The sequence below is a fragment of the Physella acuta genome, unplaced genomic scaffold, assembly GCF_028476545.2.
Source record: "Physella acuta isolate Inbredline_101_S28 unplaced genomic scaffold, ASM2847654v3 ptg000712l, whole genome shotgun sequence".
Lineage (NCBI taxonomy): Eukaryota > Metazoa > Mollusca > Gastropoda > Physidae > Physella > Physella acuta.
In genome coordinates, this window is record NW_026732230.1 from 102,161 (window position 1) to 124,771 (window position 22,611).

Genomic DNA, 22,611 nt, shown 5'->3' on the forward strand with positions numbered 1-22,611 from the left:
CAGTTTTGTGATGTTTGTCAACTAAATCAGGATACCTGGCAAGCTTTGTGTTAGCCATCAAATGGGAAGAAGAAAAAATCAAGGAAGAAAGTTTTTTTTTCCATTCTTGTTTACTATAAAACTATATAACCAACAAGAGGCTGTAGCAGTAGTTCTAACAATAAAGGCTAATAACTGTACAACTATATTTTTTACAAGAACCACAATTGGTCTCAGAAAACTGAACAAAAAAGTACACAAGTAAAAAATAGCAATCAGGAATACAATTAAAATAACTATACTAAAATAATACAATTTATGGCTGTGTTAATTAAAAACATCATCAGTCATTAGTATAACTGGAAGTCAACTGACCAAATTGTAAATTAGCAATCTTCAAAATAACTGAAGGTAAAAATTAATGAATGAGCATTGTTTTGAAACTATGTTTTAAGTTAAAAACGTGAACACTAAGATCCTTATAAAAGCAATACAAATTCAACCAAGCTATATGTGTAAAAGAAACAACAGAATGGAAGAAAGAATAAACTTAAACAGTAATTCTCCTGATAATACAAAGTATAAAAATGCTGGAATAAAGGTTCTAACAAAATCTAGAATACAATGAACAAACTACAGAACAAATAATTTGTTCAATGCAAGAATATTCTATCAGACAATATAATTGGTTCAAAAAGGGAATATTTTAAGAGACCAAATTAAGTGTTCAACATACAAGAACATTTTACTTATTTCAATGCATTTTAAAACAAACAATACATCAGTTACAGCTATTTGTGAGGATTCTAACGTTAAGTTTTAAACTTAGTCTTTAAGAGGTTAAAAACATTTTGTTCAGTTTAAAACTTGTATTTAGAATCTATAGCTTAAAAGGTTTAAAACAAAAATGTGTAATGATGCATGAGCATTTTACTGCACACTGTATGCTAAGTACATAGTAATTTCAGCAGTTTAAAACTTTTCAACAATGTTTTGTTCCATTGGAGTACTTTGTTAAAATTATACAATAGTATTTTAAAAACAATTAAAATCTACCATTAAAATAAAAGAATACAATTTAGATTTAAAAAAAAGATTAACATCACTGAATTTGATCACATGTTTGGGAATATGAGGTAGCTTCCCTTTGACCATAAATTAAAAATGTTTCTAGACAAAACAATTGAATTGCACTACTAGAGGTAAAGGAACAACCAAACTGGGAGGGATATCTCCCAGGAGAGGTGCAGACTTGTGCTAGGGAAGGCATGAAAATTATTAACAAAAAATATATAACTGTAAATACTTATTTCATTAAAAAATTGTGTTTTGTTTTCACGGCCTATAAAATTACATTTAAAATACAATGGCTATCCCATCCTGATACCTATTATCAGAATTTCTTCATTTGTTCGTTTCAAAAATATTAAACCACAACAACCAGCAATAGTTCACTCCTTCCTAGGGTTCTGACCATACTATGACCATGAACAAAATGGGTTGAAAATAATTACAGATGAAGAAATGGGGAGACGCAGGGACAAAAAGTATGGAAATCAGTGAAATAAAAGTATACACAGAAAGTTTTACAGAAATGTAAACAAACCTTTGATACGGAAATGACCAGCAAGTGAGTAGATTAAATATTTTAAAAACGATTCTTAAGATACTAATTATTTATGTAAATAAACTATACATTTGAACACCGGAAAATGTCTAAATAAATTCTTTAAATAACATTATTTCACACAAATATTTAATTTATCTGACAATAAATATGTACATGGTATTCTATTATTACACTTTTTAAAAATGTGTTCTTTTAATCAAAATCACAGAAATCATTATTCACATGTTTAGACATAGATTTTTAAAATTTACCCACTAAACTTCTTGACAGCCGAATAAAATTGTAGGATGCAGGAAAAAAGACTATGCAACTTAGATTTAAATACACAAGAGTTAGTTTTAGTTTCTTTAGATCTAAAAATACCAATTCCTCAGTAAATAAAACAGAATTCTCTTGGTCCCTGGAAAGCAGTAACAAACACATTTGGCAATGAGTGTTTTAAAAAACTAGGGTTACCTCTAGGGACAACTAATCAGGATACCTGGCAAGTTTTTGTCAGCCACCTGGATCCCTATGGGAAGATTTTTAGATGTCTATTGTACAATAGTCAGAAACTCAAAACAATATTACATTTACCTACAAGTAAATCTTAGTTAAAAGATTAGAGAGTAGCCAGCAAGCTAACTATATTACAATGACTTTAACAACTTTTGTGTCAAAGTCCACAACCAGAAAAATATCTACTGGAGATTTAAAGATAAAAGTGAAACTGAAACCAGCAATTGGTAGTTTACAAGTCCATTGGTATGATGATCACACTTGTAGTGTTAGATTAGTTTTGTGACGCATTAAAATATTCTTAGATGACTGTATCAGACTTGTTTAAAAGGCAGCTTCAAACGTAGGTATCTTTTTCTTTGAAATCCCCATCTCCGCTTTGAATAGGTCTGAATGCATATTTACTCTTGCCCCAGTCTTCAACATGCTTCCCAACCTGAGATTCTGGCTGCTTGGTAAACACAAAATTCCTGCTAGGGGGAAGTTCTTCAGTGGGTGTTGGAACTTTATCAAACACACTAAAATCTGGCATCTGTTCTGATAATATACTTGAGGTGTCATCAGTTTTGTCTAAAAACTTAAAAGCACTTAAATTTGACTTTGGCGTAGTCAGTGAAAATGAAAACGGCCCAGGTGATCGAAGTTTCCCAGAACTGCTATAGAGGTCACTGCCAGCGATGTTTTCAGATGACCAGGATTTCTTCTGACCTGCTATAGGGTTTGTGTGCCTGGTACTGACCACCAGAGACAACAATGGGCTTATGCGGCCAGTCTTAAGGGCAGCTTGCCCTGGCTGGGGTGAGCTGGACTCTGACCTTGACATTGGTGAGCTCAGCGAGGGGGCACGGAATGCTGTGGGTGCAATGCTGACAAATTTAGGTGATTTCACCTCTAGCTTGGCAACCTTGGCACTAGAAGATGAAGGAGCCTGCAGGCCGTCTAGCACTTGCTGCTGTAGCTCCAGCTGAGCTGCTTTGTTGACACTTGACTCTGACAAACTTCTGCGTTTTGTGTTGGAAGCTGAGTCTGCGCGTCTTTCTTCTCTTCTAAAACAAAGTTCAAGCAAGTACCTTTAGTATTAACTCATTTAAAAAAAAATAAGTTGATCTCTTTTTTAAATGATCGTATAAAAAATATAAATCATAAACAATTTATATAAAGCCTAAACATCAAATACATCATAGGGCAGTTTTTTTTTTATTTTATTGTATTGGCATTAGCTTTCAAATTAGCTAAGTTCTATTAGTAAAATTTAAAAACTAAAAAAAATATTGATACTAGTAAGATTAAGGCTAGATTCAGTGAATGATTTAGCCTACCCATTTCTGACTTTCATCTTAGTAGGTGACACAGACTGAGAGGCTGTGCTATCTTCCACCTCACTTCTTGGCCTTCTAGTGTAGGAAGATCCAGTTATGTCCAGACTCCCTGGTCTCACATGGTGCTGGCTCTTGCGAGGTAGGTGAGAGCTGGAGGAACTAACTCTAGATCTGTCGCCAGGTTTTAAGGGGATGTCAAGCTCATTTGAACCAGAGAACCCTGCCAGATAAGAATCTTTCTCTGAAAAAAAAAGAACAATTTAATGACAGTTAACATTTTTTTTTAAATGTGTTCTAATTATGATTTATGAAATTTTTACATTATTTCTCAAATCTATTGGTTGAAATATTTCTGTATGTTTACAGATATTGAATAAACCTCTACATTTGTTTGAAATTTTAAGTTTGTTCCAACCCTAAATTAGTTCTTGAAAAGATGTACATTATTTGTTGTTAAAAAATAACCAACCTTGCCCAGTCAATGGACAACCAAGCATCACAGAGCGCTGCATGAGAACATACAAAGCAGTGTTGGCAACCTTCTGCTGGCCTTCTGTTGGTGCTTCAGATCCAGTTCCTCTTTTAACAGATTCTCTTACTCGAGGAGCTATCTTTTGATTCCATAGGTTTTTCATCCATCTGTAATAATATAATAACACTTTTAACATTATATCATTGAAATTATACTTTTGAGAATGCAAACACAAACATCCATGTTTCAACAACATAATTCTAGGTAAAATTTAAGGTTAAATTGAAAATTGAAAGTAAAACAATGAGGAAATAAACTCACTCAAGAATCAGTCGATGGTCTTGTTTTTCCAAAGGACATTTAAAAAACATGCAAGGTCCAAGGACCACCTCTAGAAAGCCCAGTTTGTTGAGGCTGTCATTAAGTCTCTGCCACACACAGACAATCCACTCCACGGCTCGCAGTACTGGATCTTCAGGAGACGGCAGGTGGCCATGGTATGTGTTGATGATGCGTCTCAGGAAGTGACGAGCTAACAGCCCTCTGAGAGGTTCTGTGTCCAGCCTAAACTGAACCCATCTGAACCGTGGTAGGATAGACAGATCTACACCTAATGACCTGGAAACAAACAAGTGTTTACAAAAAGTTCTTGTGTTATCACAGTACTAAAACTAATAACCATAGTGCCACAAACAAGGGGTTGCACAAAGTTTTTGTGTTATCACAGTACCAAAAATAATACCCATAGTGTCTGGTACAATTTTAAAACAACTAGATTAAAATATAACCCCATTGTATACGTTTTTGCTGCAGAAATCTTCCTTTTTTTTTTCAACACAAATACTTTACGTTCCTATTTCTGCAACATTTTAACACTTAGAAATGTATGATAGAAGTTCTGTAGATAGTTGTGTATATTACAGTAAAACAAAAGTACCTGGATTTGTTCATTGTTCCAATAAGGTAAAACTGATTCGTCAGATAGTGCATACCACTTTCACTATGGCCATCACCTAGAAGAATACATGGTCAAAATATGTACTGATTGTAAAAAAAAAACTTTTCCCAAAGATCACAAGTAACATTTGATGAAATCATAAAAGAAAGCTTGTGTACCTCTAAGGTAAAATGCATGCTTGATCCCCCTGTATTCCATGGCATCAAGCAGCTCACCAAACACCCGGGATATGTCTACCATCTCCAGATTGTCCAGCACAAGGATGGGAGCAACATTGTCTTGGCCTTTGTCTATGGGCACAACACAGTCTGGAGAGAAAGAAGAAAAAATGATGGGTTGGATTAGATTTTCTTTGCAGCCATCAGAATCTTGTACAAATCTTAAAATGTATTTTGCTTTTTGGCAAATGATTTTTAATATTTTTTAGAAACAAAAATACTAATAAGTTCAATAGTGGTATTCTACTATTACATAAAAATTCATTGTAAAATACCACTGCCCAAAAAATATATATATTAAGCTTAAACCTTTTCCCTTAAGTTTTAAGTGGTAGGTTGGTTAGTTTTAAATCTTAAGATTTTTACTTTAGAATGGTTAATTATCAACAACTCACTCTTTTGTTTTAGGAAGGTCAAAAAGTTTGACCAAGAATATCCCTGTTCTAACTGTAGTTGATAAATTGCTGGCTTTCGGCCCATAGCTATTTCCTGTGCCTACAAGTAAAATGAAACAATTCTATTAATAAACAACTCTAACATGATGTCTTACTGATAATTCACATTAATTGAGCTGGATATCTGTAAAAAAAGAGTGCTTATTTTGTTATGTCTGCTGTGAGAAAAATAAAAGTTGACATACTGCAATGCTCTGAGCCAGCCTCTGTGCCAGGTATGACTTGCCACTGCCACTTGGGCCGTAGAATATGACACTTTTGTACTGCTCCAGCTGAGAAGTGACACAAACATGTATTCCATCATCACCACTAAACAACCAATAGTTTCACAGCAATACAATTTAGCGCAGAAACAACTGAACAAATTTCGACATATCACTGCTGCATGCTATGGATTTATTAATGGAAGATATGGTTAAAGTCCTACTGTTAGTATTTAAATAGATAAATTCTTTTAAATAACTTCTTGCAGCTAAATAGAAAACCCAATTAAAAAACTTACCAAACGCAAATAATTGTTGATGCTATACACAGGCTGAAGAACATCAAATGCTATCAGCTCACACATATTGCCAGCATCTAAATTTTATTAATCATACAGAACAATTAAAAACTAATAAGTGATACCGTATTGTTATGCATAAAGAATTTTTTATTAATTCTTTGTTTTACAATACTAACCTACTTGATAAGAACCACAAAAAGTATAAAATATTTAAAACTTTATAAAAGTAATAAATTTTTAAAAACTCACCATCGACAACTACAGTTATTTTCCGAAGTTGGTTGTTATTTGCAATCATAACATATGGAGCAGTGTCTGTCTGCATGCCAGGTGTCCACTTATAGTATCCTGACAAGATATTTTACAGTTTAAAAACTCTCATAGTTTGCTTTCACTAGTTACTGGGTCCTAGTAAATATTCGTAACTGAGTTTTCTTCTACTTAAATAACTATTGGAATATCAATAAAATTACTAGTGCAATATTATGTAAAACATAAGTAGATACAGATAAAACTTAATACAAGTGAACACTTTAACTAGTTTCTTTGAAAGGGTAATCACAGATTAATTGGTGTTAACATTAACGTTAAGAAAAACAAAAAAAACTCACCCATTTCAAAGTGTTTGATGTTTGCCATTGTGAGACCAAGAGAGAACTCCTTGTCTTGCCTGTCAGCTTCGCCATCCAAACGAGTAATCCTCCTTGTTTTCAGACCTAAACCCAACTGAGCCAGGTAGAAATGCAAGGTGGATCGTAACTGGTCTTCTATCATCTTCCAACTGTAGCCTGGCTCCACATCCATGGTACCAATCTGGACATTGGACACAGTTGTGTTCTCCAAGATATAGCGAAGTTCTACAACCACTTTCAGCTTGGGCACACTGAGCCTCTCTAGAAACAAAAATATTTAGCTTTCATGCCGGTTTAGTAGTAAAACAAATCACTGACTTGCAGTAAAAAAAACTTACTATTAAGCTGAAATAGTGAGCTTTTTGTTTAGAAAAATGTAGATCTTTAATGGAACCTGATAAAACATACAAGTGCCCTTTGAGGTCTGAATATGGTATATAAGAATCCACAAGGTTCTTAAACAATAGGGTGGTCAGCACTATGCCCACTGGTTTAACTCAAGACTTTCATGTAGCAACCAAACCAAATACCATCATAAAGTAAGTCAAAGTTACACATTTTTTTTCATGTCGTGGCTTTTCAACATACCTAAATCAGATATGGCATCCTTACATGCAGGGGAGGCAACAACTTTGACAGACCTTCCTAACTTGTCTTTGGCATTCAAGTCTAAGGGAAGGCTTTCAGCCAACACAAGCAAGCAGTCCTGAAAAAAAAAATTATCATCCCACAAGCAGGTTAACATTCTATTTTCTTGGTGAAGTTAAGTCAGTCAGAAAAATATAACTATTTTTTTAAAGTTAAATAAGGTGTAGTGTAAACTAAGTAAAGGTGCTGTCCCTTGAACTAACAGTAATATTAATAGTGAGTTCAAAATCACTCCCATACTATCTATTAATCTTGAGCTTTTCAGATATTCACCCGCACATTTCAATGTAATATGAAAAAGTTATTTATAAAAATCTTGTCAAGTGTGGATTTTTTTTTAAAGAGGGAGGGCATTTTTAAACTTTTCTCCCATAACTGTATTTAGTAGCAGTCTAGAATTTAAAAAAACTGACTGGACTGGGTAAGTAGGCTGCCATGTGAGTGACAGTCCAACCATCCTTGTCCGTGATGTTCAGTATCTGGTAGGCAGCATCTGAAGCCTGTACAAAGTTCATTTTGTCCAGTATAAGCTTTAAGATATCTGGCTGGTTGCCTTGTACAGCATAGTGGATGGCTGTCAGATTGTCCTTTAGAGAGAGAGAAAGAACAAAGATAATTTTAAACCCATATTTTCCTGATTAATTTTAATATGACTTATTCATGCAGACTTTTGCTGATAGTTTAAAGCAGTCCTGCTTGGTTAATACAACTACTACTGCATAATTTAATTCTCAGAATTAAAAAACTTTAAATGGAATAGGTTTTACTACTTTAAAAGTTAGTTTTAAACATCTTATAACTAGTGACAATTAATTTTAAGACAGAAAATACATTAACTGAAGAAGGTACACAGATCAATGCTAATTATTAGATAATATCAGGAAAAAAAAATCAACCTGTGCAGTAAATAAAATATCAGCTCCGTGTCTAAGTAGTAGCTGGCAACATTCAAAGTGGCCAGATTTTGCTGCCAAATGCAAAGGGGTTTGACTTGTTGCTGAGACAGGGTTGACCACAGCACCATTGGACAGGAGTAGCCTTAAACAACTGGGATAATTTTAAAATAATTAACCTTCATTCTGAGCTAGGGTAAAATACACAACTACTAATTTAAATATATTAAAAATTATGATAATAACTTACCCAGAATGGCCTTTGGATGCTGCAATATGAAGGGGAGTTATTTTGTCTTCTCTTGGGCTGTTTGGTTTGGCTCTGTTGTCAAGAAGGAGCTTCAAGCAAGCTGTTGTTTTAAAAAAACAATGTAATCTAAATTATTGTTACATAAATAAGCAGCATTCATACTTTTAAAAGTGATATTAAATAATTCATTATTTTATTATTACTTTCACTATTAAAAAAAAAAACATCAGTTAACCAGATTAGTAAAATTTGCTTTAGAAATAAAGTCATGTGGTCACATAATGTCATGTGACAAGCAGAAGACAGGGGTCATGTATGGATAGATCCTATAAGCTTCATTGACATGACAGTTTGAGTTCCTATAACTTAGTTATGTAATCAGTAATTTTGGTCTAGATCAGGAGATATTCGCCTCTGGGGTAGGGTAACCACTCATTTAGGTCTATGTCAGGTTATCAGTAATTTTGGTCTAGATCAGGAGATATTCGCCTCTGGGGTAGGGTAACCACTCATTTAGGTCTAGATCAGGTTATCAGTAATTCAGGTCTAGATAATGAAATACAAAATACATTTAAATCTATGGTAACAACTTATTTAGTTCCAGATTGGCTTATTATTTCTAGATAAGATAAGCTGATCTATTTTTAACATGAAAAAACCAGCTTCCTACAGTAATTTAAAAAAGAAAAACACAACTTAATAATGTGAGGTTGTAATATGTTTCTTACATTCTTGATTGCACTCTGCAGCATAGTGCACAGCAGTGGAGCCATCTTTTAGTGCCAAGCTGACATCAGATGGGTTAGTTTTCAGGTGCTTGTGTAGGGCTATCACATCTCCAGAACACACAAGGTTGTATATCAAAGGCAGGGACTCAGCTTGCGAGTCCACCACAGCCTGATTTGGGGTGTTAACTTGGAAGAGCGACCACGAATCCTGAGGTGGTTTTGAGCTGTTAAAAATCTGCGATGAGGTCGATCTAGGAAGATAATGTGCAGTCTTTGTCGGGGATTTAGATCTTGATCTCGATGGAATGCTTCTTCGTTTGGCTGAAGGGGAGTTAGCAGTTAATTGCTGATTACTATGCAGAGAAAGCTGGGAAACAGGGGCAGGGAACTCTGCTGAAGGGGAGGGAAGTGATTTAGTGAAGGCAGAGCTAACAGATGTTGGTGACACAATATGGTGCGTGGAGTACTTTGTTGGTGTTGTTGTTAAGTTCTCGTCGTACACATGAAGGGGAATGCTGGTTGGAGATCCAATTTGAGCAGTGGCTGAGGTTTTAACATCCTGGTTGTTGATGACTAGCTTCAGGGTGTTGTTGTTTTGTTCCCTCACCGCTCCTGGTTGTGAGTGAGATGGACTTTCTACAAGAGAGAATGGGGTGGCAGTTTTTCCATGGGTAGATGAAGATGATGATGTTGGGGTGTAGCTTGATGAACTTGTCCTGGTCTCCGTAGCAATCACATGTGAATTACTCGTACTGGCCTCATCTGATGTGGATTAGTGATTAAAAAAAAAATAATCGGTGTCAGCAAGAGAGCAAACTGCTGAGTGAATTATGTTGACAATGGAGAGATAAGTAACAGATATAAAGGTTTTAAAATTAATTCTGTTCGTTTTTTAATACTTATATTTGTTTGTTTTTTTTAGTTTACAATATCAAATGCAACAAGGTTGGGAAAAAATATAAAGCAAGTTTTTAAATATTTTTTTTAATATTGGGATTGTCATTCCATTTTAAAAAGAATTTTAAGCTATATTGTTTACTTTCAAATTCTATCACAGAACTAAAAAACTTCTGTTTTTTTAGAAATTAAGTTAAGATAATAGTACTTGAATAGTTTTAAAAATGAGAACACAGGTGATTTGTGAATGTATGTCATGCTATACTTTATATTCAGTTCTAGCACACCTGACAAAAAAACAATTCCTACCTTTTTTTCTCTCTTCTGTGAATATGCAATCTTCAGCAAAAATACATTTTATTCTTTATGACACATTATCTACACCTAATGTATTTTTATTTGTATTTTACTCTTGGCATTTAGAGAAACCATGTACCGTAATACTAGTAAAATAACAGCATAGGTTGGCACTGCAGGGGAACACATTCCGTAACTATAAAAATAAAAGTCTAATCTTCTAAAATTTCTAAATTCAGCCACCAACAAAAAAAACGTAAAAGATAGAAAGAGGTACTTGGCAAGCAGACAACTAAGTTAGGAGGAGACAACAACAGGGGGAAGCTCCAACTTCTGTGAGGTGGAACCAGCACTAAACACTGAAGTATGTGCTTGTGATGTAACCCCAATGATCACGAAGAGAAATAACTGCTTCAAAACATCAACTCTTTTGAAAATTTTCTTATTACTGGAAATTCCTCCATGTCTAATTGTTCACAATTCATTTTTCACGAAACAGCTGGATCATCAGCTCAAGTCCTTTCACACAGAAGCTCACATTTCAAACAGAAAAAAAGATGCATGATTTCAATGAAATTTATTGCACTGTCTTTCTTCAATGTTTTGATGATATCAAACAATTAGCTAAGATAGCATGGAAGAACCTAATACTGACTTTCCACTATGGGACATAAATTTTTTTTAATTTATTTAAAAGTCTAGATATTTGTTAAATTATATTGCAATATACATCAAAAGCCGAAATTAAATATTTGTGATATATATATATATATATATATATATATATATATATACATATATATATATATATATATATATATATATATATATATATATACATATATATATATATATATATATATATATATATATATATATATATATATATATATATATATATATATATATATACATATATATATATATATATATATATATATAACACGTTATCTATTATTGAGAAATTTTAATATTTCATACACCAATGTACATTCGGACCTCTCCATATAAGAACTGGGCTTGGCTACCCTAGTAGAAATCCTTTTAAATTACCATGTTACATATTGAACACTTTGTTCTTAAATCTATCAGATCTAATAGATATGGCTAAGTTTTGTTTTTTGCTGAGAGTTGCAAATAGCAATCAACTACAAATGCAGCAATGTACAAATATACAAAGCAAGATGTATAGGGGAGTGGGGTTTTGATGTAAATGTAAAAATATTTACAAGTTTAAAAAAAAAAAAAAAACTATGAATATCAGATCTTGTAAGGAGATATAAGTGTATATGTGTGTAAACAGCAAATATGCCAACACTAAAAACTAACAACAACTTCTCATAAATGTATTGCTCATGCATACAGATAGCATTATAGGTGTGGTTGATGTTTGTTCACCAACACCTGAGCTTATTCAAAAGCAAGTCTACAGACAATGCAATTAAAATTTAATTTCAAACAAGAAAAAAAAATTGTTTTGAATTTGTTTCCAAAAATTGGTCACCAGACAAAAAGGCATTTAAAAACAACATTATGCTGTCTATTTATATTATTTTACAACCAGGATAATGCACCAGCAGCATTTTACTAAAGCTCAACAATAGTTTTTTTTTAATGAGTTTGGTTTATTTAAAAAAAAGGTTCAAAATTGGTTATTAAATCAAATACAATTTGTATTTTCTCCAAAAGTTATTGAAACAACTTGAGCAAAGCCAATGTGAGATTATGCATTAGAAAAAGCTTCATTATTAACTAAAAATGTAAGCGAAAATAAAAACTATGCTTTATAAATGAACATTATTTTGCATTCGAAACATCATAAATAAAACGTACTAGGTTAAAAATTAAAATTCAGATTTTTTTAATTTTTTAGTATGAATGGTCCTGGATTAAAAATTAAACTTGATATTTTCAAACCGTTGGCATGCAAATGCCAAGCTCCTCAATTCTTAGTTATGACAGCAATATTTTTTCTGCATTCAGTTTTTTTAATTTTATCAACAAGCAATAATTACACAATTATTTACATCTCAGTATTGGTAGTTTCTATTAGTATATTAAGTCAAATTAATGAAGATTTCTACTTGATATAAGTTAGAAAGTTTTAAATTTCCCATCATAAGAATGGGTAAATAGACAAAATGCCATTTTTAAATGTGTTAAATTGTTATTTATAATACTTTAAATATATTAAAATTTGCTAATGGAGATGATTTTTCATTAATCCAAGAATTAATAAAATATACCAAAATTGATACTATTATAAAGCTATGATAATAAGATTTACTTTTTCCTAATATATACGGTTTGAAAATACTTCAGTACTTGTGCATATAAATATAAGATTTTAATATTCTAAAATCACAAGAACTTAAAATATAATTTTGTTCAAATACTTTAACAAAGACCAAACCAAGTAAAAACACAGCCCTCAGCATGTAAAAATGGTAACAAATTTGTAATTTTGTTGTAAATATATAAAAGTAAATGCTAGGGTGTCTCTTGACCAACTTTTTCATGTGGTTGCCATGGTGAATAGGTCTACCAGTAAAGACCAAGCCTCATTTAGTTAATTTCAAAGTTTTGTGGTTATTTCAACAATATACAATAAATTTAATATTGCTTATTCTGCAATTTTACTTCTCTGATCATAACAAGGAGTCCTTAGTTTTTGTTGTCTAACAATATATTTGTCATACTTCTAGCAGAAGATAAGGTTAAAATTACAATTTATTATGCATTCTGCCAAAGATTTTATTTTTGGTTTATGGAAAACTAGACGTCTTTCTTATTCCTTCTATTAATTAAAAAAAAAAATTAGAAAAAAAAGCTTGGACACGATGAGTGCCTAACAAGCCTCTTTAGTCTGCCATCAAAAAAGCTAAGAGTGGTTATGCACGGGAACCATTCAAAAACAAATGCCTTGTTTTAAACAAGCCATTTCCCTACCGATATTTAAACTTGGTATCAAATTAAAGGAAAACAAATGTAGTTTTTTTTTAAAGGCTTTTAAAACAATAATGTGAAATTACCAGGCAACACCCTAGTTAACACACTAGGTGAAAGTGTAGGTCAATTTTATAATATCTGACACCCAACCAATGAACACATTTTATTTTACTTTTATATAGTTCAAGCTGTCTTTGTCAAAATCTGAGAACAATACGGTAAAAAGTGAGAAGCAAATGAGCACCAAAAAGCACTAGATTACAGCATGCAGCTAACAGTGTAAGCTCACCTGTCCTCATTGTGGCCAAAAGTTTCTGCAAGTTGGCCATTTCCGCACCCAGAAACTCAAGGGGGTGACTAGAGTCAGAGGATTTAACTGCAGTGGAAAGGTGCTCTAAGGGGGGACTATCCACAACAGGCTGCAAGAAAACAGCAAGCAACATGCAACATGCAGATAACCAAAGATAATTTACACACACATATCAATGTAAAGACAAAATGCAAAAATAAGTGAGGTAAAAAAAAAAGTTGCTGTTGTAAATAAAGTACAACATGTTTATATAAAAAATTTATATTATATAGTTAATTAAAAACAAAAGAAATTAGCAAACGAAGATACGACATCAAATGACAATAGAATAGGATCAAACAATAAAAGCAACGTGTGATGAGAGGATGCTAGAACAAAAGGTACAGGAAAATGAGTTGAACATTTCATACAAGTTTTTAACTACTGGAATACAAAATGACTGCTCAAGCATGTGAATTGGGAAATTTAAGTAATTGTAAAATGGGATTAAATTAAGCTACCTCACGTAGTTATGATTTAATAATTGTATAAAGGGAGCATTTATTTTGTTGTTCATTTTTTGCTGTTGTATTTCTCCATAGTTTAGAAACAAACTTGTATTATTCACAGAAAAGTATTAAAGGAACACAAAAAAAGTATAATATAATAAATAATAAAAAACACAACACTATTACAATATGAACTATAAAAGGATTCAAACTTGATTGGTGTGAGACACCTGTTACCTCACACCTAACTGAACCTCCACGCAATGAATAGAGGAGAAAGAATGAGAACATGCCCCACACAGCTGGGTACACAGCATTATCATTATAAACAATACACTAGCAATATTGTACACAATGGCAAATAAAACATACATGTATCAAATGGTGGGTGCAGCATAAATATTCTCAGGCTGCAGTTTAACATTACTAACAAGATACTAAATAAAACTTGGAACACTTCTATGTTTGCACATAATGAAAGACTTTCTTTACATTACAGAAATTAAAAAGTTACATTTTCAATCAGATGTTTACCCAGGAGGTGTTTATTGAAGATAATAAGGTATAATATAAAAAGGAAGCATAATTAATAACAAATGTTTTATCAGTGCGTAAGCCCTTCACCTATTAATATTATTAAAGTGTTAGGAATATAATGAGTTTATATTAATCTTTTTGTTTTAATAAACTGATAGTTAAATTAAAAATCTTCTAAACTTACTTAAATGATTTTGCACTTCTTTACTACTCTGATAAGGTCCATACTTATAATGCATAAAAAATAATGTGGGAAAAAAAATTATTTTGAGTATTTTAGAATATTTTTATCTTCTCAGCTATTTTTCTTTTTCTGACCATTATGATATGCAAAATATTCTGGGTATCAATGAAGTTTATTTCATTGAAATAGCCATTTTGTTAAACACTTAATTTTCTTGATGTTTTCCTACTTCACTTTGTTAAAAAAAATTATAGGATTATACAATATAGTAACAAAATAAAAACACTTTTTGGGCACAATACCTAGCTCAACAACATTAGTAGAACTTTCTCAGACATACAAAAAAAAAAAAGAAGTAAAGGAACCTGAGAACACACCTCTTCCAGCTATTTCTTTCCTTCAATGTCAACTTAAAAATGAGTTGTGAAAAAGAAACTCAGGAAAGAAATGAACCACTGCCTGGTGCTATATAACATTACAAGTTTCACAAGAAAACCGGTAGGCACATTCCTCTGTAATTTTGAGATATCGTTTTCAAAAATGAAATTGTGTCTGCTTTAATTAGTTATGAAAATGTACAAATCCCCCCCCCCACAAGAGATTTTCTTTAGTAATTCCAAGTAACATCACATTCTTTAAACAACCTTTTTAATAAATAAAAAAATATCATCCAACCAAGAAAGATTAAAATAAAATGGGGGTAGACAACCTTTTTTGTCACTAAACCTTTTGAAGTATCATGCACATTCATTGCTAACCATTAACATTAAAAAAAAAAAATAATCACATGCACCTCAAATTAATACAATAATGATCATTACAAAATATGTTGAAAGTTACAATAAAGTGCATTATACATTAGTACATGAAATAAAAATCATTATTAGTTCAATAAGCAAACTTTTTAACATAAGCTTTACCATCAACAATTTAATAAACAATGTTTTCGAGTGGTACATTTTTGACATTTCATTTTCACGTCAAGGTGAAATAAAATGGAGATGAAAACAAAATTTGGTCTCCATGAGCTATCAAACATGAGATCAAGCTCACTGCTCAAAGATTATAACCTACACAAAATTCTAGGATTGCATAAGTCATTAAAGAAAACCATGATGCACATGAATAGTTTGCAGTACTGAGAGGCAGGACATGATTTTTTTTCCCTCTGACTAATGAGTCTAATGAAAAGTTAAATAAGACCATAACCCTGAAAGTAAGGAAGAGTCTAAAAAGTAAGTTCTTGATTAGTACTTGTGGTGAATACATCAACCAACTGTGATGTGCAAGTTAGTAGTGGAGATCACTTTACAACCAATGGTAACTGCCAGTGCCATGTTTAGGAGTGCACTTCCTACTTTAAAAAAAAAAAATGATCTAGCAAGCTATCATTTGGCATTGACACAAACCTGAGAGGTTTTCCTAACTGCCGAGGGAGAAGTTTCTCTGACTTGGGTACGAACACTGGCCACTGCTCCAGAGGGGGAAGGCTGATTCCCAGGCAGACCACCACCAACAGAGACAGGAATTTGTTGAGCTATTGTTTTCCCGGCTGAGTAATGGCCAGGGTGGTGATCTGGTCCAGGAGTTTGAACAATGACCGCCGATCCAACCACTGAAACCTTGGGTGGAGGAGAGGGCCTTCCGCCACCAGGTAACGGGGAAACAATGTTTGGCTTGTTGGGGGGTATTGGAGGGGGAACCCCTCGCCCAACTGGTGAAGCAGAGGTGGCGCCAAATCCAGGACTTTTTCTTACCTGGGTAAGATTGGGTACCTGGGGGCCAGCTCCGGCTACGTGAAATGAAATTTTACCCCCACCGTGAGTCGTGACCGTTGCACTTGATCCAGGTGCGACATTAACCACTCTTGCACCTGGACCCATATCAACCTCAGCTCTATCCATCCCAGGTGCCCCCACTGGTCCCATGCGCATGGCTCCTGGTCCTCTACGGGCTGGGGTACCAGTTGGATGGTTCTCTGGCCTGTAGATTACATCCTTCTCTGGAGAGTTTGAACTTAATCTACCACTGTCTGATACTTTAGTGTTGGACTGAGTGTAGACCTTACTGCTAGCTCCATAGGTTGGATGTAGGCTCGAGGCTGATCGTATACCGCCCACCGTGACAGTAGACGTTGGCTGTGGACTGTAACCCTGCGGAGGATTATTATTAATACTGGGACTTACTGATTGTGGTGGCACACCCACTGAGTTGGGAATAGACCCTGCTACAGCTGTGTTTCTTGTAGGTAGTGGGTTTGTCGTCCTACCCGGTGACACTGTTGATCTAATCTGTCCCCCACTTGGTGATGCTGTGCTACTTCGTACCTGCTGTTGCAATGACTCCAATTGTTTAGAAAGACGTGCCACCTCAGTTCTCAAGATATTTGTCTGTTTTTCTTCCTCTTGTAATCTCATTCGTAAAGTCTCTCTCTCAGAATCAAACTTTGAGCTTTGTTTATCCAATGCAGCTTCCATTTTGAGAGACTTTTTGCTTTCTTGGGCCAGGCCTTCAGCCATGTTCTGAATTTTACATTTCCCATCTGTCAATGCTGATTCCATTTCATCACGAATTTGATTTTCAGCAATAATACGCTCAATTAAATTTTTGCGTTCCTGGGTGGAAAAAACATTAAAATAACTGTAACTGGTTTTAAAAATCATACTTAAGTGGGGTTCAAAGATGAATTAATTTAGTACTTTTTAGCATTTATTTCTAAATCTGACATTACCTTGCTGAACAACATAATTGCTTTCTCAATTGAATAAAATACATAAAATACTGTATATGAAAAGTTTATTAAAAATGGTTCCATTAAAGAATATAATACCTTAATCAACATTATTGCAACTTGTTTGTGCCGAGCGGCATTAGCTCTTTCTTCCTCCAAACTTGCAAGAGTCTTTTTAAGGTCTTTTTCTAATTTTTTGTTCTGGTTTTTTTCAAAATCAATCTGGGGAAGTTTAGAAAATTGCAAATATGTAAACGGATAAAAATATATAATCTATTTGCAGACTCCTCACACACTTTTAACTTTATTAAATCAAATGCACTTTTAACATAAACAATGTTTTATCAACTAAAAGTTGAAAAACACTTGAGCAAGATTGATTAACCTAATAAATTGTTTTAGTGTAGCTACAACTGAATTTTGTACATAAAATAAGAAAAATATTTTACTTCAGCTTTGAGTCTTTCCCTTTCTTTTTCCAACATATATGTTACATCATCTCCTTGGGCGGTGTCTTGTGCATGTTTCTGCTTTTCTTCTTCCAACTCACTACAAACCTTTTTTTTTTTTACAAAAACATTTTCAAAACAATTAAATTACAAAAAAATACATAAATAGAAATAATGTTTTCGGTCTGAATACTTATTTTGAATCAAGGTCAATTATTCAAATTTCTAGCAAAAAATAATAATGAAAGCATTACTATATGTTCCTAGTAGAAGGTAAAATATTCTTATTTATGCACTACTCAAAAGACCTATAAATAAATAATACTGATCATAAAGGAAACAAATAAATTTACCTTATGAAATCTCTTTTCAGAATTTCCTAATTGCTCTCTCATTTTGAGTTGTGCCTTTCTTTGTGTTGCTATTAAATTTTCTAGTTGTGCCAACTGGTTATCATACATGCTTTTAATAGCTGCTTCATCAAATCCTGTGTCATTTTTCCCTTCAGCATCTCGCTGAAGTGCTACAAAAGGATCACCTAGTCCAAAACGGCCATACTTTGCTTGATACAGGAGTTGCTTGGCCTTTTCAGCCTAGAAATAAAAGTTTTTTCTAATTAGTCTTTGCAAAAGTAGGATAAAATTTGTTTAGCTGTAATGTTTTTGATTTTGTGATTAAAAGAATTAAATCACTATTTCATGAAAATGAACTATTAATATAATCTGAGTTTTAAAAATCAAAATAAATATAAATCCTGAGTCATTCTCCCCCCCCCCCCCCCTTCTTTAATCTGAGTCTGAGAAAAAGCAGCATAAACTTTCTGAAATGCAATTCTGTCCAGTATGCCTGCAACTTTGAATTGTTTTGTGAAAACCTGTAGGGTTTTACCTAGAGATAAACTATGTTTTATGTGTTATTAACCTTTTGATGAATTCAATGAATAATCCAATCTTCAATAGCCAGAGCAAATGTATGGTCTCAGAGCGAGTTAATTATTTAGATGTACATTTGATGCTTACCTTAAGAGTTGCAATTGTGATATCTCTTGCTTGAAGCTCTCCTTCAAAGTAACTCAGCAATCTTAACAAATCAGTTTTACTCCAATCTGGACTTGGTTGCCTCTGGGGAAAAAATTTAAGTGGTACAAAACTTCATGAATTCTGAATGAAAATATTGTGCTGTTAAACTTTATTACAACTGTTAGTAACAACTAAAAAGATTTTTTTCAAGGAGGGGGGATTAATACCTGAAAATTGTTTTCAAACACTAACAGGTCCACACTTTAATTTTATAAAATACCTTTAAAGTACTGGATTGCATCTTGTCATTTATATTCCCAGCATCAAAACCCTGAACTGAACTGGGTTTTAAGTTTCTGGATGCCATAATTGTTTAAAGCTAACAATTTGTCTGTATAATCCTAAAGATAAAAAAAAAAGTGTTAAGCATTGTTTTGATACAAACAATAAAGAAGGAGTGTTAGGGTTAAGATTTGGAACCTGTGATATTAAATCGGCCTATGCCTAAATAGTCCTACTTCTACCTGTCAACATCAGTATGAGAAGTAGACCTACCCTTACCTAATCCTCTCTCTGAAAAGAATATCTATTTTGACAGAATCAATTAGAATGAAATAAAACATGTAGGCCAATGAAACCTTTATAATTGTAAGCTTTTAAATGCTCTATCAAATCACAATAGTCATTATTGTGACTTTTAGTTTAACAACTTTCAAATCATAACACTACACATACTTACTATTATACCAGGAATGAATAGGAAATGTTTTTAAATAATTTAGTTATAGGCCTAGATATTTAGGTCGATACTTAATATAGCTAGGTCGATACTTATAATATAGCCTATATTTAGAATGATAACAAATATTAATTCTATCCTAAGCCTAGGTTTTTGTGTTGTTAGAGCGACTCCAATGAGGGTTTATCTTATTGTTATTTGTAGGATTAGTCAGACTAGTCTTTTCGTATTTTAGTGGAAAATAGTCAACAAGTGGAATAGACATAGATCTACTACTAGTGATAGATAACAATGGACATCAACGAGTTGACAAAAATCCTCCCATCATTATTGTTTACAGGGATAAAAGCTGTGTTTTTGTTAATTTTGCCTAAATAGCAACCGTATAAAAATAAAAATCTCAAGCTTGAAAAAGTGTCAAATCTTTTAATATTTTAAGAATTAGGGCCTAATGATATGAAAGTTGCAAATGCAGAGAACTTGATAAAAAACTTTTGTGTTTACAGCATTTTTTCTATTTAATTTCATCAAGCCTAAATTATAACCTAGTTTCTCTTCTTTTGCAAGACAAGCATTGATTGGTTTTACTTTACAAAAATTCAGTGATCAATCTTCTGAACCTTAATTTGTAGCATTTTGTACTCAAAGCTTTGCAGATAAAAATTTTAAATAAAATTATGCTTTTCTTAAACCAAATGGCCTAGTTATGCCATGTTTACAAACATTTTCAGGGATAAAAGGAAAACAACCAAAGTGCGTTTGGCTTTTTTATTTATTTTGTTAAGTTAGGCTACCAAAAATACTAATAACAACAAATAACTCCAATCTTTAGTAGGCCTAAAGTCTGATAAAAATCAAATAGTACGATTTTTACAACCATAGTAATTTTAATATCACCGTGGGTCTAAGCCTACATGATTTTAAAAAATACCAAGTCTAACAGTTAAAAAATACTTAGACTAACAGGCCTTGCGAATAGTTTCTAAACTTTTTGTTGTTGTCCATTGCCGCATTAGAATTAGAAATAACACATATGACAATCTTCTTTGGGGTTAATCTTGGTAATCTCACTATATAGGCCTAGTGTCGGAAATTATCTGGTAATGTTAGTTGAGTTTTGTAAGCATGCATTACAATGTTTAGTACAGCAATAATTAGCATATACACTTAAAATAATTAGAAATACAAAATAATTAGGCCTAGCAAAACAGAAGGCTCTATTTAAATTGCAACTAAAATCAACCTATGCACATTTTTAGGGTCCCTAAACATGTAGGCATTGTAGGCCCCAAATAAAATATGGTTTACAGTACTTCCTGTGATTTCCGGAACAGGGTGACACACTCCACCACAGTTTTACTGTTTTTTACTGCTGTACCATTCCGGAATAATAACAGATACTAGGCCTATATCGTGAGATTACCCTCCTATATTCTTTTAGCTGGGGGGGGGGGGGGAGAATTTTTATAACTAACAGTGTCTGATAATACTAGTCGAGATTGCTATACTAAATACTAATACTTCTAACAACCCAACACACCTATTTCATGGAAGAGTCTATTATTAATTATCAGACATAGGTATCTGAGACATCCGAATTTCTATTTCTGGATTCTAACTAGATTCTAGATCTAGAATAGTTCAATTATAAGCCTAAAAAACTAAAACCCAAAAAAAGTAGGCCACTAAAGCCTAAAATTATTAATTTGGAATAATCTAGATTCTAGAGGTAATCTATCGTTTTGGGTACGTAAAATCGCCCGCGATTTGTAATGTGAAAAACAGGTGACTCCTTAAATTTTAATAATTATTTCACATTTTGAGGAGGATTTATGTATTAAAAAATTCAAAAATGTTTCCTTGATTCATTTATGTACCTGATTTTAAACAATTGAATTAAAACTTTTCCGTAATAAATGAAGACTAGCGATGTTTCCAACAGATGCAACCATGCTCATTTACTATAGCAGCCATCTTGTCTAAGTTTTATTTTTATAAGCTTTTAGCGCCAGATTCAGGGGGAAGCCACTCTATTTTACAAATGGCTGCTGTTTATATAGCAAATCTTGCTCTCAGACACTGCTGTTTAAAGTTAATTTCTGGCCTATATCGATATATTTAGCCATTGATTTAGGTTTATTATTCATTTATCTATAATATTTGACACAAAAGTATGACAATATACTTCTATTAAAGCCTTAACAATGAGGTAACGTTTTCGTACATAAATAGCCGCGGGCGATTTTACGTACCCAAAACGATAGATTACCGATTCTAGAATCTAGATATTCTATTTGTGATAAAGAAGCTTGTAATTATCTAGATCTAATCTAGTTTATTATTGAATCTAGATCTAGACTCTAGATCTAGTCTAGAGTCTAGATCTAGATCTCATAGAAAGTAGAAAGGAGACCAGAATTTGACTGGGAACTGTCGAGAACTTGGAGAAGAGAGAGAATGGAGATCTATAAATAAACTTTGTATCTTTAATATTTACACTTGACATTTACACACGAACATTTCAAAATGTAGTTCATTAAGCAAAGTTCAGGATTCGTAGCATTCAATTTCAAGTGCTAAGCTTAACAGTATACATTGTTTATATTCCTAGAGTGTTAAAATTCTATCTAATTTCGTGAGATGAAAGAAGAAGACAGCCATCTTTATCCATTTTATCACGTGACTTTTGTCAATAATTATTGCCAGTTTGAGCACTTCAAAAGAATAAGAGTGACGGTTTTGTGAGGCTATGAATATTATGATGCTTATGTCAGGGCTAACATTCATGACTTAAAACAAAGTATCTAATAAGTCTATAATCTAATT

General features: G+C 32.9%; 1 protein-coding gene across 4 annotated transcripts; it reads right to left on the reverse strand.

Annotated features, from left to right (window-relative positions):
• Positions 1–106: 106 nt before the first annotated feature.
• LOC131949733 (cortactin-binding protein 2) lies at positions 107–22,467 on the reverse strand. Of its 4 annotated transcripts, none has more exons than XM_059311599.1 (24): positions 22,380–22,467; positions 19,327–19,447; positions 19,047–19,148; positions 18,381–18,620; positions 18,028–18,135; positions 17,678–17,800; positions 16,257–17,462; positions 13,618–13,747; positions 9,186–9,947; positions 8,458–8,557; positions 8,211–8,361; positions 7,728–7,901; positions 7,255–7,372; positions 6,646–6,927; positions 6,284–6,382; positions 6,032–6,108; positions 5,715–5,801; positions 5,470–5,569; positions 5,015–5,164; positions 4,836–4,911; positions 4,220–4,516; positions 3,896–4,065; positions 3,427–3,667; positions 107–3,153 (listed from the first exon to the last, which is right to left on the reverse strand). In XM_059311599.1, exons 2-24 carry the CDS (start codon positions 19,411–19,413, stop codon positions 2,445–2,447), a joined length of 5,589 nt encoding a protein of 1,862 aa, XP_059167582.1. In that variant the 5' UTR covers positions 19,414–19,447; positions 22,380–22,467; the 3' UTR covers positions 107–2,444. The 4 variants fall into 4 exon arrangements, with proteins under 4 accessions (XP_059167582.1, XP_059167583.1, XP_059167580.1 ...); XM_059311600.1 differs by having other exon boundaries at positions 17,034–17,462; positions 22,304–22,467; XM_059311597.1 differs by having other exon boundaries at positions 22,304–22,467.
• Between the last annotated feature and the right edge of the window lie 144 nt (positions 22,468–22,611).

What these genes read in the sequence shown, in the direction of transcription:
- LOC131949733 (XM_059311599.1), bottom strand. Translation starts at nt 19,413, where the DNA reads ATGGCATCCAGAAACTTAAAACCCAGTTCAGTTCAGGGTTTTGATGCT. An exon ending in GCATCCAAAGGCCATTCTGG is followed by an intron (nt 8,362 to 8,457) that starts GTAAGTTATTAT and finishes AAATTATCCCAG; the next exon opens with TTGTTTAAGGCTACTCCTGT. An exon ending in CATCAAACACTTTGAAATGG is followed by an intron (nt 6,383 to 6,645) that starts GTGAGTTTTTTT and finishes ATATCTTGTCAG; the next exon opens with GATACTATAAGTGGACACCT.